This window comes from Xenopus tropicalis, chromosome 5, assembly GCF_000004195.4.
Source record: "Xenopus tropicalis strain Nigerian chromosome 5, UCB_Xtro_10.0, whole genome shotgun sequence".
Classification (NCBI taxonomy): domain Eukaryota; kingdom Metazoa; phylum Chordata; class Amphibia; order Anura; family Pipidae; genus Xenopus; species Xenopus tropicalis.
In genome coordinates, this window is record NC_030681.2 from 141,794,110 (window position 1) to 141,808,660 (window position 14,551).

General features: G+C 39.3%; 1 protein-coding gene across 1 annotated transcript in view; it reads right to left on the minus strand.

Moving 5' to 3' along the window:
* LOC100496941 (structural maintenance of chromosomes protein 6) overlaps positions 1 to 14,551 on the minus strand; it is a 44,780-nt gene that overhangs the window by 23,112 nt on the left and 7,117 nt on the right. The window contains exons 3-17 of the mRNA XM_018094061.2: positions 13,981 to 14,086; positions 12,944 to 13,080; positions 11,552 to 11,613; positions 10,856 to 10,936; positions 10,497 to 10,598; positions 8,281 to 8,400; positions 7,611 to 7,709; positions 6,896 to 7,042; positions 5,611 to 5,699; positions 5,299 to 5,463; positions 3,994 to 4,172; positions 3,712 to 3,913; positions 2,886 to 3,000; positions 2,396 to 2,556; positions 1,202 to 1,337 (exon numbers count right to left, since the gene is read on the minus strand). Coding sequence (XP_017949550.2) covers positions 1,202 to 1,337; positions 2,396 to 2,556; positions 2,886 to 3,000; positions 3,712 to 3,913; positions 3,994 to 4,172; positions 5,299 to 5,463; positions 5,611 to 5,699; positions 6,896 to 7,042; positions 7,611 to 7,709; positions 8,281 to 8,400; positions 10,497 to 10,598; positions 10,856 to 10,936; positions 11,552 to 11,613; positions 12,944 to 13,080; positions 13,981 to 14,086 — 1,901 coding nt within the window. The remainder of the gene's footprint in view (positions 1 to 1,201; positions 1,338 to 2,395; positions 2,557 to 2,885; positions 3,001 to 3,711; positions 3,914 to 3,993; positions 4,173 to 5,298; positions 5,464 to 5,610; positions 5,700 to 6,895; positions 7,043 to 7,610; positions 7,710 to 8,280; positions 8,401 to 10,496; positions 10,599 to 10,855; positions 10,937 to 11,551; positions 11,614 to 12,943; positions 13,081 to 13,980; positions 14,087 to 14,551) is intronic.

Below are 14,551 nucleotides of genomic sequence, written 5' to 3' on the forward strand. Positions count from 1 at the left end.
CCACAAAAAGACAGGGGGCCGGATCGCTTAGAAAAGCACAAGCAACCTGCTCCGCTATAGGGAGAAGAAGTGTGGGGAGTTTGGGTGTTGTACCCCTAAAACTGTAGGAGGAGTAGCGTTTAGAAAATGGGGGGCGCTAAGAATAAGAAGCGGAAGAATAAGCCAAAGTGGAAGAACAGAAGGTTGGGGGTTTCAACCCAACACAATAATCTAGACCTATCTCCCCCACGTCTAGGCATAGGTACATGGTCAATTGATCTGATAAATTACAACATATTTTAATAAGTAATAGATTTACTTTGGGGTTTTTGTATAATCATGTATACACTATTGACTTTGAAGGCAATGGTCCCACTTCCCTTGATTGTGCATTTGTTATGCTTGTCAGGGGTTGTGGGACTAAAGGGCTGATATGAGTCATGTGGGTGGGCTTGAATTCTTTTGTATATAAAGTGTTATTGAGTGGATTTGTTACTAGGGTTGATACGGTGAACAAGGTCCTAGACCAGGACCGAAACGTTGATGTACTAATCATGCAGTTATTGACAATAAAGTGAAGTAACGGAGACAGGAGTGCGCATCATTTTTGGAAATATATATAAGAAACAACCATATGCAGCACCCGTGTATTTAGTGAGTGAGAATAGCAGAAAAAAAAGGGAGTGCGGACTCTTCGGAATAATATATATATATATATATATATAAACATTAAGAGATCTACTGCCAGCCAGATTTTTACAAATATGAGGGTGAAGACACACAGAGCTACTTAGTAGCAGCTACTTTTCATGCCTACTAAACACCAGAAAATCCCCTGCCATAGACAATACTGAGAATTGCTGCTAAAACACACGTAGAGACAATTATCAGTAAATGATCAGCATTGTCTATTTCTGTAGCCGTAACAAGTAGCTGCTACTAGTAGCTCTGTGTGTCTTCACCCTATCAGTTTCAACTCACACCATCCATTATTTACTTAATGAAAAAAGGCTCAAAGTTAAGAGAGTGAGGAAGACAAGATAAGACAAGATGAAGATATATAGTGGATAATTTCCCCCCTATAGTAAATTATAAGGATATTATAGGTCATAGAGAAATTCCAAGACCATATGGAGGCACAAGGCCTAGGGATGAGTGCTTTTATACAGGTCATGGAACTCAAAAGGACAGTTGGTCTCATGTGGGAAGAAGGGACAGTTACCTGTATTTGTTTTTTTGAGTTATAATACTTGCGCAGATTGTCTTCATTTTCCTTGATGTCTTTATCTACAGAATGCACAGACTGCTGCAAAATAGCCATCGGGCCTCCAAAGTTTCTGAGCTCTTCCTCCAAATGACTAAAAAAATTAAGTTTTAATGGAAATTAGTGGCTGAGATATTTCTTAAACACATGTTGCTAATAAAGGAGAATGACATAAACGGCGATTTTGAGCGTTGTGTAGCTCAGTGGGTAAAAGACACAATGCTTGAAATTCCTCCCATTAACTCTGGATGACAAGCGCCTGAAAGCATTTGTGCACTTTCGTTATAGGTGACTATTGCTCAGAAACATTAACTGCAGGTAGAATTCCCCCCGCCCACCAAGCTAAAAACAAACTGGTGACAAAACACTCCAAACTGCCAAAAGAATTTGTGTAATGAAAGATAATCCTAGTGACCATCCCCTCCTGCACCTACTCTGGTTTGTATATTATCTAAAGATATTAATATTTTAGTTCGTCTTTCTTATAGCTGAAGGTTTTGGTTTATTTAACGCAATATGTTTGCCCTCTGCTCTGTTCTGGTTAGCCATGTTTTGTGAAAGTAGAGACCCATCCAGTCTATTGTGTTCAATTAATACTTAGGGTGGCCAAACAGAGTCGACAAGATAGGCTATCTGACCCATCTGTACCCAATTTTCTCCAGTAATGTCACCACCCACACCACATCCCTCCTCTGCTCTTGGGTTGGGTGGGGGCCATAGAACCAGCCATCTCAAACCTCCAAAGACTCCAGGGCTCTCCAGACCTAGGATGAATGACACCTTTATTAAGCAATGTTTTGTAGCAGCTATGTGTCCTTTCTTCCAACATGCTTGTTCCAAAATGTTTCTTAATAAAGGTGTTATGCTTTTTAAATCTCAAGTACCATAAAACGCCTGGATTTTTAAGATTGTGATGGTGGTGTTAACTGGCCAGAAGCATTGGGCCAGTTTGGGCATGGATTAGGTCATTCCTGGTTGATTTCAGATTGTACTAATATTTTTATTTGAACTTAATGTTCTGTTTATTCGATTTTTTTGAGAAAAAGCTCAAAGGTTCTCACTATTTATTCCTAGCTAAGAAAAGGCTTATTAAATAGCAAAAAGCAGCAAACCATAGCATGTACAGGAAAGGGGAATTCATAAAAAACCTACCTTATTTCTGCTTCAACATCACGACTTAAGAGAGCGGCCCTGCGAATGTCCGATGAATAGTAACGGTTTGTATAAACCTGGTCGCCTTCACCTGTAAAGGCCTCGCGGCAGTTTCTAGGGGGGACCCTTTTCTGCATTATTTCTCTTGCTTCAGTCTTATCCTGCAGGGAATATATATGGTCAAAAACATGTTATTATCCCACAAAGCTTCTCCAAATTAAGGTATAGCCCAGACATTGCCAAACTGTTATGCTAACCTCAGGTGGCAGTGGGCAATAAGTTACAACTGCTGGCAAATGCCAATATTGTGTTGTGTTGCAAGAGCCAAAACTGTGTTGTGTTGCTGCAACTGTAAGTGCATAGATGTACAAGGTGTGTATCAACACACATATAACTATCTTACCACCCAACGCCGCCTAGGAAAATTCCCCAGGAGGAAACAGGCTAAAAAGATAAGACAAACATGGCATTTCACTTCATTACTAATTACCTTAATAATTAATATTGTCTCGATGCCTCTCATATCAATCAGGCAATTTGCCACCACGGGATGGTCGATTTCCAAAGCAGTCAACACAGTTGGATGGTTGGGATGAAAGGTGGCTCTGTAAGTGAATATGGTGGGATAAAATCGTACATCTGAGGAAGGTATGTGGTTGAGTGTGGTGTGAATACGTTATCATGCTGAATTATGCAGAATAAATCCTTCCAGTTCAATTAAATTTGAATCACATTTTTTTGTCCACGGTATGCTTGGTGGAAAGTATCAGAATTTTCCACTTATGCCCCATTTTTTGTTATGAGGGATAAAATCACACACAGAAAGTTAACTTTATTTTTACTGTCTACAAAATATTAGCCCCAGCCCTGAAATTTTAAATTAAATTTTCCTAGATTTTGAAAAGATGCCCCAGCTCAGGCAAAGGGTGCACTCTGATGCTGCTCTCTGGTGATTTTCATATGACCTTCAAGTTCATTTACTTTTATAGAAACAAGGGGTCAAACAGGATTATGGGATGTAATTCATGGCCCCTAGTGTCCCCTATCACATGCATCCTCTATTTCCAATTATATACTTTGAAAACTTTCCAAAACAGAACCTAAATATGGTCACCATAGTAGACCAATTAATCAAATGTAATGGTCAGGCACAAATAAATACAAAAATGGCTTTGGGAACTCAGAGAGGATAAACACTAAAGCTAGCTGTCATTTTACAACAAATAGTGTTTCAAAAGCTCAAGTGAAGGCAGCAATAGCTCCTATAGGGGTTTATGCATTCCATTATAGGAGGAGGTTAATTACACAATTCTCACCTCTGGCTAACATCATAGACATTATTCCGAAACTCGCTGACAATAATTTGTGGTCTTCTGCCTTGTGAATGTTGTTGTGACATTATATTTTGAAGCATTCTTTCGTCGTGGTGATTATCACAACAGAAGGCAAACAGGAGCCCTTTAAGACAACACTCAACTGCAAGTGCCAACTCTTGATCTTTCAGATGGATGTAGGCACCTAGGGATGAAACAAAGGAAGTCAGGCAATAAAATTAATAATAATATTATAAATAAATAAGTTGAATTAGCAAGACTCACCCAAAGGTCCAAAAGGCTTTTTTCTAAAGTGGCCTAGATTATAAGCCTCATCAATTGCAGCCAGAAGGGATGGGATATTCTGCCCAAATCTCTTTAACCGGTCCGTCTTACTCTCACGTAGCTCCCTCAGCTGTCTCTTGTGCTGCTCCAGCCTTTGTTTTACATTCCGCTCTTCATTTCTTTTTCAATTGGAAAAAAAATACAATAAGCATCCATATTTCATTAGTGCACAGGGACAACAAGCAGTAAGGATAATGGCACACCATGATATTTCTAAGTGCTCTGTAGCTGTGATTTTCCTTGGGAAAAGTGGCAATAAAGTAATGGATGGAATTGTCTTCACTCAATTCCCATGGGACAAATGAACTTGGCATTAAGTATGGCATACATGCATAGCTGCTGCTGAAAACTGCAGCCAAATGTCACACATGGCTCTATGCACCAGCAGGATGAAAAATTTCTATAAATGAGAAACATTTCTATATTATTTCAACTTATATAACACTATGTAAAAAACTGAAAACATTATACATGTTTCTGACTCCCCTATTGCCTAGAGCAGCGCTATACTGGTTTTAGTAGCTGGAAACATGCTTCTGAACCTGGAAGTGCTGCATACAGTGGCATCTACAGGCTGTGGGGTTTAGACCCTTATGGTGCTTGTTTCACTCTGGACTAAAAATGAATACTATCTGATAAAATGGCGCCTTTATTGGAGCTCCCTATAGATTTGCTATGGTCCCTGTCTGTGTTTCAAACAGAGGGGTGGGCATGTCATATCATTTTCTGCCAGAAGCACAGTAGGAGGGGGTAGCCAATCACAGCCCTGCAGTCACACAAGCAAAGACAGGCTTCAGTACCCTATCAGGTCAGCCTAGCTGCTGATTGGTTCCTATCCTACAATGCAGCGTGCTGAGTGAAGCACTTCCAAGCTAGTGTGGTTTTTCAATAAATCAACCCCAAAAACTACCTCTTAAAGCACATTCCTTCTATATTTAGATGAGTACAATTCATTGGCACAATATGGTTTTTCACACAATATTTCCCCTTTAAATTATAATTAATCAGCTAAGAAAAACAACATCAAAGTTTGAAAAAAACTGTGTGTCCTTTATACTATGTCATATTTAACGGCGAATATTCCAGTTTCCTAGCTGGTTACAGGTTGGAATATTCCTTTGGCTGCAAATATAATAATTCTCTTAATTTTTACAGAAATTCTTGGTCCAACCCCATCAATGCATGGATACACAAACACACACACGTACACTAGTGAACATGGCAAAAATGTTTATCATTTCATACTCAATTCTGATACGCTCTTCCTTATGCTTCTCAATCGCCTCTTGTAGCTGCTTAATTTCCTGACCAATGGTAATTTCGTTATTATGAAGTTTTTCCTTCCTCTCCGTTATTTGGGCTATCTCTTGCTGCCGTGCCATCTTTTCACTCTCAGATGCATTACCATCCCTAATACAAGAAGATACAGAACACCACGACCATCAATAATTCTGTGTGGGTCCTTTACACAAAAACACAAGAATACTTGCAGCAATGTCTTTACTGTTTAGTTCTTTCCCATGGAGAAAGGTAAACACACAAAAAAATGCCTCCTACCTTTTTTTCAGTTCCTCAATACGTTTGCTCAGTTGTTCTGCATCCTTTTGTAAACGTTTTAATTCCATTATTTGCCGGTTATACGACGCCTAGGAAGATAAATTGTCCTTGTTACAGTTCTGTATCGCAAACAAGGATCCAACAAATCTGCTGGAGCCACAACCTCCCTCTCTGCTCTACTGGTGCTAGTGACAGGTTGGGCTGGCTCTCAGCCTGTGTATAAACGCAGGCCGAGAATCAGTCGATCTGCTGTCTTCTGCCCACACTGGATCAGCCTGGCTACAGACACACAGAGCAGATTTCAGAGAGAAAATGTATTCTCATTCGCTTCTGCCCCAAAATCCACTCCAGGTGACTGCACCCCAGCTGACACAGTGCCTGTGAGTGGGGACACAGAAGTGCACAGAGGCCAGCGGATCAGTTGTGTCACATAGCAATTTCTTCTAGTGGGATTATAAATTAACATGAAGGGTGATAAGAAAGGTTGTGAGCTGTCAGTCAGAGGGAAAAGGTGCTTAGGCTAGGCTAAACATATAAGCTAAGGGAAAACAGAAATTAAGGGAAATAGTTACACATTATAGTTAGAACAGTGATCCCCAATCAGTGGCTACTTTATTTAGTAGTAAATCTTGTTTTTATTCAATCAAAACTTGCCCCCAATTCAGGAATTCAAAAATAACTACCTGGAGAGCAACGTCCAAGGGGCTAGTGACATGTTGCTCACTAGCCCCTTGGACGTTGCTCTCCAGGTAGTTATTTTTGAATTCCTGAATTGGGGGCAAGTTTTGATTGAATAAAAACAAGATTTACTACTAAATAAAGACTCTTGATAGTGTGCCTACCTAATAGCCAATCTTAGCCCTTACTTGCCACCTCCATGAACTTTTATGATGCTTGTGTTGCTCTCCAAGTCTTTTTACATTTGAGTGTGGCTCACGAATAAGAAAGGTTGGGGACCCCTGGTCTTGAATATAATTAGAGCAGCAGTGACTAACTAACCTGCTAACCTTCCATTTAAAAAGAGTGGATATTGGGACCCACCCTGAAGCAGACATAATTGAGTGTCCATTTGATTTTAAAAAAATAATGAGAGGAACCAAAAGTTGGAGGGGCCTAAGAAAAGGTCAAAGCCCTGACAGCAGTAATCACTTTTATCTCCAAAGTGTCCTTTCTCTTGGCTGACAGTCCTTTACCCACATTGCTTGTGTAAACAAGTTCATGGAAAAAATGGAAGATGAACATACTAATGTACGAGACTGCTTTTAAAGAAAGAACTAAGCATTACCTCAGCGTCGTTATAGGATTTCCTTTTTTTTGGGACATCATCTTTTAGAGCTATGACTTTGGGCTTCAGTTCTGCAGCTTCCTGAGTGATCTTATCAAGCTCCCCTTGTTTAGCCCGGAACTTCTCTTCAGCAATATTAACTTTGCCCTGAAATGTAAAAACTTTCATTTAACTGATCTGAACCAGGAAGCGTTAAGGGGGCCATAAATGGTCTGATAGATCCTGCTGACTCAGCCCCTCCAGACTGAGGCAACAACTTATTGGGCCTGCTCGTCAGCATTCCATACCATAAGGTCAAAAATTGGCCCGATATCTATTTGGCAGGTTTGAAAAACCCATCAGACGATTTCAGCATAAAAAATGGAATTTATTCATACTTTTTGAAGGGACATGTTACAGTGATAGGTATATTAGCGGTTTCTGTGTTGTGTGGGGCTCTTTTACAAATTTTGCTTCAGATGTTCCCCTTTAATAAATTGCTAAGTTTAGTTTGTGGCTCATATAATCTGATGTTCGTGACGTTTGGATAACAATTGGGAAGATACCAACTTATCACCAGTTAAAGGGCTGATATTTTATGTCCCTAAAAAACACAGGACACATTCCTGCAAAAGAAAATGTTTGGCATCTCAGTTCCCTTCACGACAGAGCAATGGAAAAAGATCCCCAAGAGCTATTCCTCCTACAATATATAAAATCAAATAAGAATATATACCTGGCATTCATCAATCTTCTGTTCATACTTCACTGTTTGTCCTTCCTCAGCTACAATTTGATCTCTAATTGGTCTAATCTGTTTCTCTGCCTCAATTACCTAGAATAAAGAAAAAAAAATATTTTGAGACAAATTTCATTAAAATGCAACAATATGCCCCATTATGTATATTTCTTCCTAAGAAGAACCCTACAGTAGCAAGCACCCTCACCATCTTAACTGGCCCTTGGGTACCTATTTATTTAAAGCATTTCTGTTGAGACCAAACATTTTATTTTGTGCCCCCCCCCAGTCAAAGTAATGCAGAAAGATATAAGAAGTATAAATAAATAAGAAAGGTAAGTCTCCACTTTACACAGTAATTTTTAAGATTGGATATTAGGCAGCCTCTATGCACACTATCAGCTTACAGGGGGCTTTATTTGGTAGTAAATCTTGTTTTTATTCAGTCAAAACTTGCCACTAAGTTTTTTCTGAAAAAAGAAACCTGATACTGAAGAACATGTATACACAAAAGAAGACAATAAATCTGTCTGTGTTTCTTTTGATAGAGGACTCAGTACAGATTTTGTGTGAGTGCTTATGGCTGTACTTAGATCTTTCTGATAGTGCCTACTTTCCTTTTCCTTTAAATTGTGAAGTATGGTTTTAAAACATTAAAAAAGCTCACCAGAGCCCACGCCATTGTATTCTTTAGATTGTCCAGATTAATTTTCATTTCTCCCAGCGAGGCAATGCTATTAAAGCTCTCCTCTTTCTGTATACACTCCTGCCGCAGGTCACGGAGTCGCTAGAAAATAAAATTGCAGAGCATTATGATTTGCCTTTATAAAAGAGGCGCACACTTCAGGACAACATAACAAGTTTATGAGAACTTCCAGTGTTGGGAACATGTAGTGGCGGCAAGTGACTGTGCAAATGCCAGTGCCAGTGCAAATACACATTCCATGCACTGATTCCCATACTAAGGGGCACATTTACTAAGCCACGAACTGGCCGAATGCGTCCGATTGCGTTTTTTTCGTAATGATCGATATTTTGCGATTTTTTCGGAAAATTATCGCGACTTTTTCGTTACCAATACGATTTGCGCGTAAAAACGCGAGTTTTTCGTAGCCATTCCGAAAGTTGCGCAAAATCTACCGATTTTTTCGTAGCGTTAATACTTGCGCGAAAAGTCGAGTACGAAAGATTCGGATTCATTCAAGCTTCAGTATGGTGACTTTTCTTGGGCCAGGTTGGAGCTGCAGGGTGCCATTGAGTCCTATGGGAGGCTGATTCACTAAAGTGCGATAAAACGTGCGCTATTCTTATTGTGCGCTAAAATTTTTACCGCCTCTTAATTTTGGCAATTTTTCGCACGATTCACTATAAGCATACTCGCGCTTTTTTACGTGCGATATTGCATGCGTTATTTAACTCGCGAAGACTATTTCAATGCGGTATTTGCTGGTACATGTGCTAAATTACGCACGCAAATAGTCGCCGCATATGAATGGTAGCTTAGAAATAGTGTATAAAGATTGCCGCTGCATATAAATGGTGTATATAAATATTAGCCACATATAAATGGTATCATATAAATGGTAGATGCTTATAAATAGTAGCCACTAGTGATGAGCAAATGTGTTCTGGTTATCTTTGGTGAAAAATTAGCAAATCTTTCTTTAGATCCACAAAACGGCAAAAATGTTGTGCGGGCAAAAAAATTGTTGCCCGTGACTATTATTTTTTGACGTGCGGTGAATTTTTGCGTTGCGAATTTTTTCATGCGTTTTGCCATTGGCAGATTGTTTTGCAAAACTCATGAAAAAATCCGCCGCGAAAAAATTCAACGCACGTGCAAAAATTTGCTGCGAATCCATGCCTGGCGAAACATTTCATCACTTGTAGCCAAATATAAATAGTCGCGCAAATGAACGCACGCCATGTTAGCCATACACGCCAATACTTGCGGAAAATTACTGTATTAAAAATGACCATTTCCCTGCAAACTGGCGGCTGCGTTACTCTGGGGGAAACACAGACTTGAATAAATAACACTGTAAGTCCATATTTTATTGCAAAAAACTCATTTACTGCACTTTTCTATAATTTTTCGCCTGCCTGTGGTAGGTGTTAATTTTCGCATAGCCGAATGCGATATTTAGCGCGCAAAAGTTATAGTGAATCATGCGATCGTATTCTTTTCAGCGCGGAAATTAACGCATAACGGTAAAACTAGCGCGAGAAATACCCCATGCGAAAATGGCGATTTTTCGCACGTGATAATACTATGGTGAATCGCGCGCAAATTTACCGCGCAAAAGCGTGCGATAATTTTTAACGCACTTTAGTGAATCAGGCGCCAGGTTGGAGCTGCAGAGTGCCATTGAGTCCTATGGGAGGCTTCCAAAATCATGCTAAGTCTGAAAGTTTCGCCCGCCGCTTACGAGCGCTCAATACGAAAAAGGCGCGACAAGATACGAGCGCATCGTAACGGCTACGAAAAACTCACGTTTTTTTGCGCAAATCGTATTGGTAACGAAAAAGTCGCGACAATTTCCGGAAAGTCGTAAAGGCGCCGAAAAAATCGCAAAAAATACGAAAAAGTAGGAAAATGTTCGTTTTCCAATCGGATTTTTCCAATTCGGATTCGAATTCGTGTCTTAGTAAATCAGCCCCATAGTGTGGGTATAATATTTAACCTCTCCTTTAAGCTCTGCGCAGGCTTTTAGCTGTCACTGCTAATGACACATGAAATACCTCATTTGCATCTACTTTTTTAAAATTTACAGCTGTTGGAATAGAACTTTATTGCATTGCTTAGAGCCTTTGTATCCTGTCGTGTAGATGCATACATCAGGGAAAAATGTATATTACATTTATACACCAATCTTTTCTTACCTCACTACCATTTTTAACTTGATCATGAGTCTTGGACTTTGTTTCCATGATGTAGCTGTAATCTTTCTTCATCTGCTCTAGATGTGTTGCTTTCATGAAGAACTGTATAAGACAAAATGCCAGAGTTGGCCAGGTTATGGTGAGCAGTATTGGATTATGAAGGTGTGGATAGTAGATTCGTGGTAAAATATATCAGGCCCCACTCTGCAGGGATACGCTTAAAGTTAACATTTATAAAGGAATTTTGTACTTATCTATGGAAATCAGTAGCAGTATTTATCCCTTTAGAATATACTGAAAGAAGAGAGGAAGGAGGGACAGGGGTTAGCAGCACAGAATGAGGTTAGCACTCCACTCACCTTATACTTGTCAGATTCATTCTTAGACTGTAGGAAAAGCTTACTCATTTCTTGAGTTAGAACAGACACTGGGTTATCTACCTGTAAAAGGAACAGTGCAAAGTATCAAGTCAAAGGGTTTTGCTTCTTCAGAAAATACCTATTGCGCCTATAAAAATCGCTGTTTCATTGTTCCTCACCTGTCAATTGTTTAAAAAACTCTTAAAACAAAACAAAGCCACAGTTATGTGGCTTTGGTTTTAAGCAGAGCCGTACAAAGAGGCACTGGTAAGCATGCTCTCTTCATAAAAAACTGTCAAAATCCAAACTACAAGACGTGATTAGACAAAATTGGGAAAATGAGGTTCAATACTGAAAAGTGCAAAGTTATGCCCTTTGGTAGAAATAATATACAGTAAATGCGAGTTACACACTAAATGGTATGTTGGGGGGAACCTTGACACTACTATAGTTTAAAAAAATAAACTCCTGTGTAGCCGTGGGGGCAGCCATTTAAAGGAGAAAATGGTTTGGTTACATAGCATGTAGCCGGGAAGCTATGTAGAATGGTGTTTTATAGAGCTTATCTGTTATCTGCTATTAACCTGTGCCATTTAGCCCTATCTCAATTGCACAGCAGTTTATATAAACTATAGTAGTGTGTCTGAAGAAAAAAGATTAGTTTTACCTGTTTAGTTAAGCTATAGATGTAATTACCTGTATATTGAAATGATCAAGGATCATTGTAAGCTCCTCCTTCTTGTTAGAAATGACAGCACCTGCAAGGGAAAAATGTTTATTTAGACTTTTACTGTACATTTATTTGTCTCCTTCAGGTTATTCAAAATGTAAATTTCTCTAAAAAAAAAAAGGTTTATACTTAGAACCAGTTAGAAGTTCTAATGCTCAAGCTCTGAAACTACAGGCTACACATAAGGCTAGCCATACAAATACTGATAAAATGGTATGACAGTCACATAACCTTGCTTCAGGTAAGTTTTTGCACATTCATATAGACCAGGCACTGCAACAGTCAGCCTTCCTTCTGCTAACATTCAAAGCCCTTCACTTCTCTGCTCCTCACTACATTCCTTCACTGGTCTCCCTGCATGTTCCTGGTCGTCTCCTCCGCTCTTCTCAGAGCCTCTGTCTTTTTACACCATACACCCACTGTGCTTTCTCATCTTAAACCTTTCTATCTCGCTGCTCCTTACCTCTGGTCTCCCTGCACGTTCCTGGTCGTCTCCTCCGCTCTTCTCAGAGCCTCTGTCTTTTTACACCATACACCCACTGTGCTTTCTCATCTTAAACCTTTCTATCTCGCTGCTCCTTACCTCTGGTCTCCCTGCACGTTCCTGGTCGTCTCCTCCGCTCTTCTCAGAGCCTCTGTCTTTTTACACCATACACCCACTGTGCTTTCTCATCTTAAACCTTTCTATCTCGCTGCTCCTTACCTCTGGTCTCCCTGCACGTTCCTGGTCGTCTCCTCCGCTCTTCTCAGAGCCTCTGTCTTTTTACACCATACACCCACTGTGCTTTCTCATCTTAAACCTTTCTATCTCGCTGCTCCTTACCTCTGGAACTCTATCCCTGGCTCCCTCTGTAGGGAACACTCACTAACTCTCTGTAAGATTAAACTCAGCTGTTACCTTCTGGAGCACTTAAACATTATTTTGCCTAGTCCTGCGCTTAAGGGCAAATGCCCATAACTGGTGCACTCTTACCTTCCAACTTGTGCCTGTATGTGCCTGTATGTTACCCAACCACTTAGATTGGGGCAGGGACCTCCTTCCTACTGTGTCTCATACCACATGGCACTTATTCCCTGTGTATTTATACTTATTTATTGTATTTATTATAACACTTGTCCTCCCTGTGTGTAATTGTGTATATTGTAATATTGTACAGCACTGCGTACCCTTGTGGCACTTTATAAATAAAGTTATACATACATACATACATATGTGAATCTGCAAACATGCCAGTTGCACAATCACTGCCGGGCAAGTTTAGGATGCAGAGGAGTCAGTGACTGTAGTACATAGTAACATAGTAAGTTAGGTTGAAAAAAGACATACGTCCATCACGTTCAACTATAAACATCCGTACCTGCTGCACTTTTTAGCTTGTATGTGCGACCGCCCTCTTTAGTGATTCTTTGCCTTACTGTTATAGAGTTCCCAAATACATCAGGTTTGTAAGCATCTTGCCCTCTGTTCCGTAATTTAATAGAGATCTCTGCAAACCTAAAGAGAAATTTTTAGATAAGTCTGTAGTTATATCTAGGGGCACATTTACTAAGCAATTTTGAGAAAAGGTCGATTTTTTTTTTTACTATTTTTTTTTTATTTACAAATAGGTTTGTGCTAGTACTCTATTTTATTTATATTGTTTCTCCAAAAATTCAAGTTTTTTTGAAAATAACTCCCCTAACTCGTGATTTATTAATGTTTAGTTAACTTTTTTTGTAAGAAACAAAATTCGGCAGGTACCTATGGAGGCTTAGAATAGTACAGCAATAGAATAGTCAGTGACAGCCTGTCCTTGACACATTTTTAAGTGGAAGTTAAACCCATCATTCTGTTTCACCCAGTTTCAAGGAGAAATTAATCCCCTCATTGTTTTCTTCAAGGGAAGTTAATTTCCAAGAATGAGTGCCAATGCTCCTAAAATGGAATTCATAGAAACAAACCTGTTTAAACTCAAATTATCGAATGTAAACTCTAAATTTTCGTACAAAGGATTCAAGCATTATTGTGACATTTTAGAAATACAGCAATGGTCGCGCTGAATTTATACCATGCTGAGTTTATACTTAGTAAATGAGCCCCTTTGTGCTCTATATTGAAATTCTGCCAGGTGCCCTGTACTGGCCAAAATTGTAGCAATGTATTTTTTCTAGCATTTTTTTTTTAATATATAAGCCCCTGTCGGTCACCCCCCTCTAAAGCTGCTGCCCTAGGCACAGGCTCTTGGGTGCCTATATATGAATGCCGGCTGCATAAATTAGGGCTTATGACTAGCGTAAAACAACAGACATCTTTTTAAATAACTCAGCTAGTACTAGAGGATTTCAGGGATTGGATGTTAGTCTCATCCAGAGAGATTATTAGCCATCAGGTTGATAAGGAAGAGTTAGCACTCACTTTTCTCCATCCTTGATGAATCCCTTTATTGTTGATCCTCTGTTGGTAACAGCAGCTTTTCCACCCAAGCCCACAATGAGAGCAGTCAATACTGCACTTTTGCCACCTGGGGAAAATAATGAATGTAGGAAATTCAATTAAAGGGGTTGTTCACCTTTAAATTAAATACCTACAATTAGTATGATGTAGAGATTGATATTTTAAAACAATCTGTAAACAGTATTTTTTTGTGTGGTTTCTGAATTGTTTTGCTTTTTGTTCAACAGCTCTCCAGTTTGGGATTTTAGCAGCTATTTGTTTTCTATGGTGCAAATTACCCTAGCAACTAAGACGTGGCGTGAGTGAGACACTGAAAAATGAATAGGAGAGGGCCTGAAAGTTAAATAATAAAAAGTAACAATAACAATAAAATTGTAGCCTCACAGAACAATCGTTTTTTGGCTGCCAGGGTTAATGATCCCAATTTGAAAGCTGAAAAGAGTCAGAAGAAAAAGGGAAATAATTCAAAAACTATGACAAATAAAAATAAAGGCCATTTTATAACATAGGCATATTTGTGCTCAAGCGACAT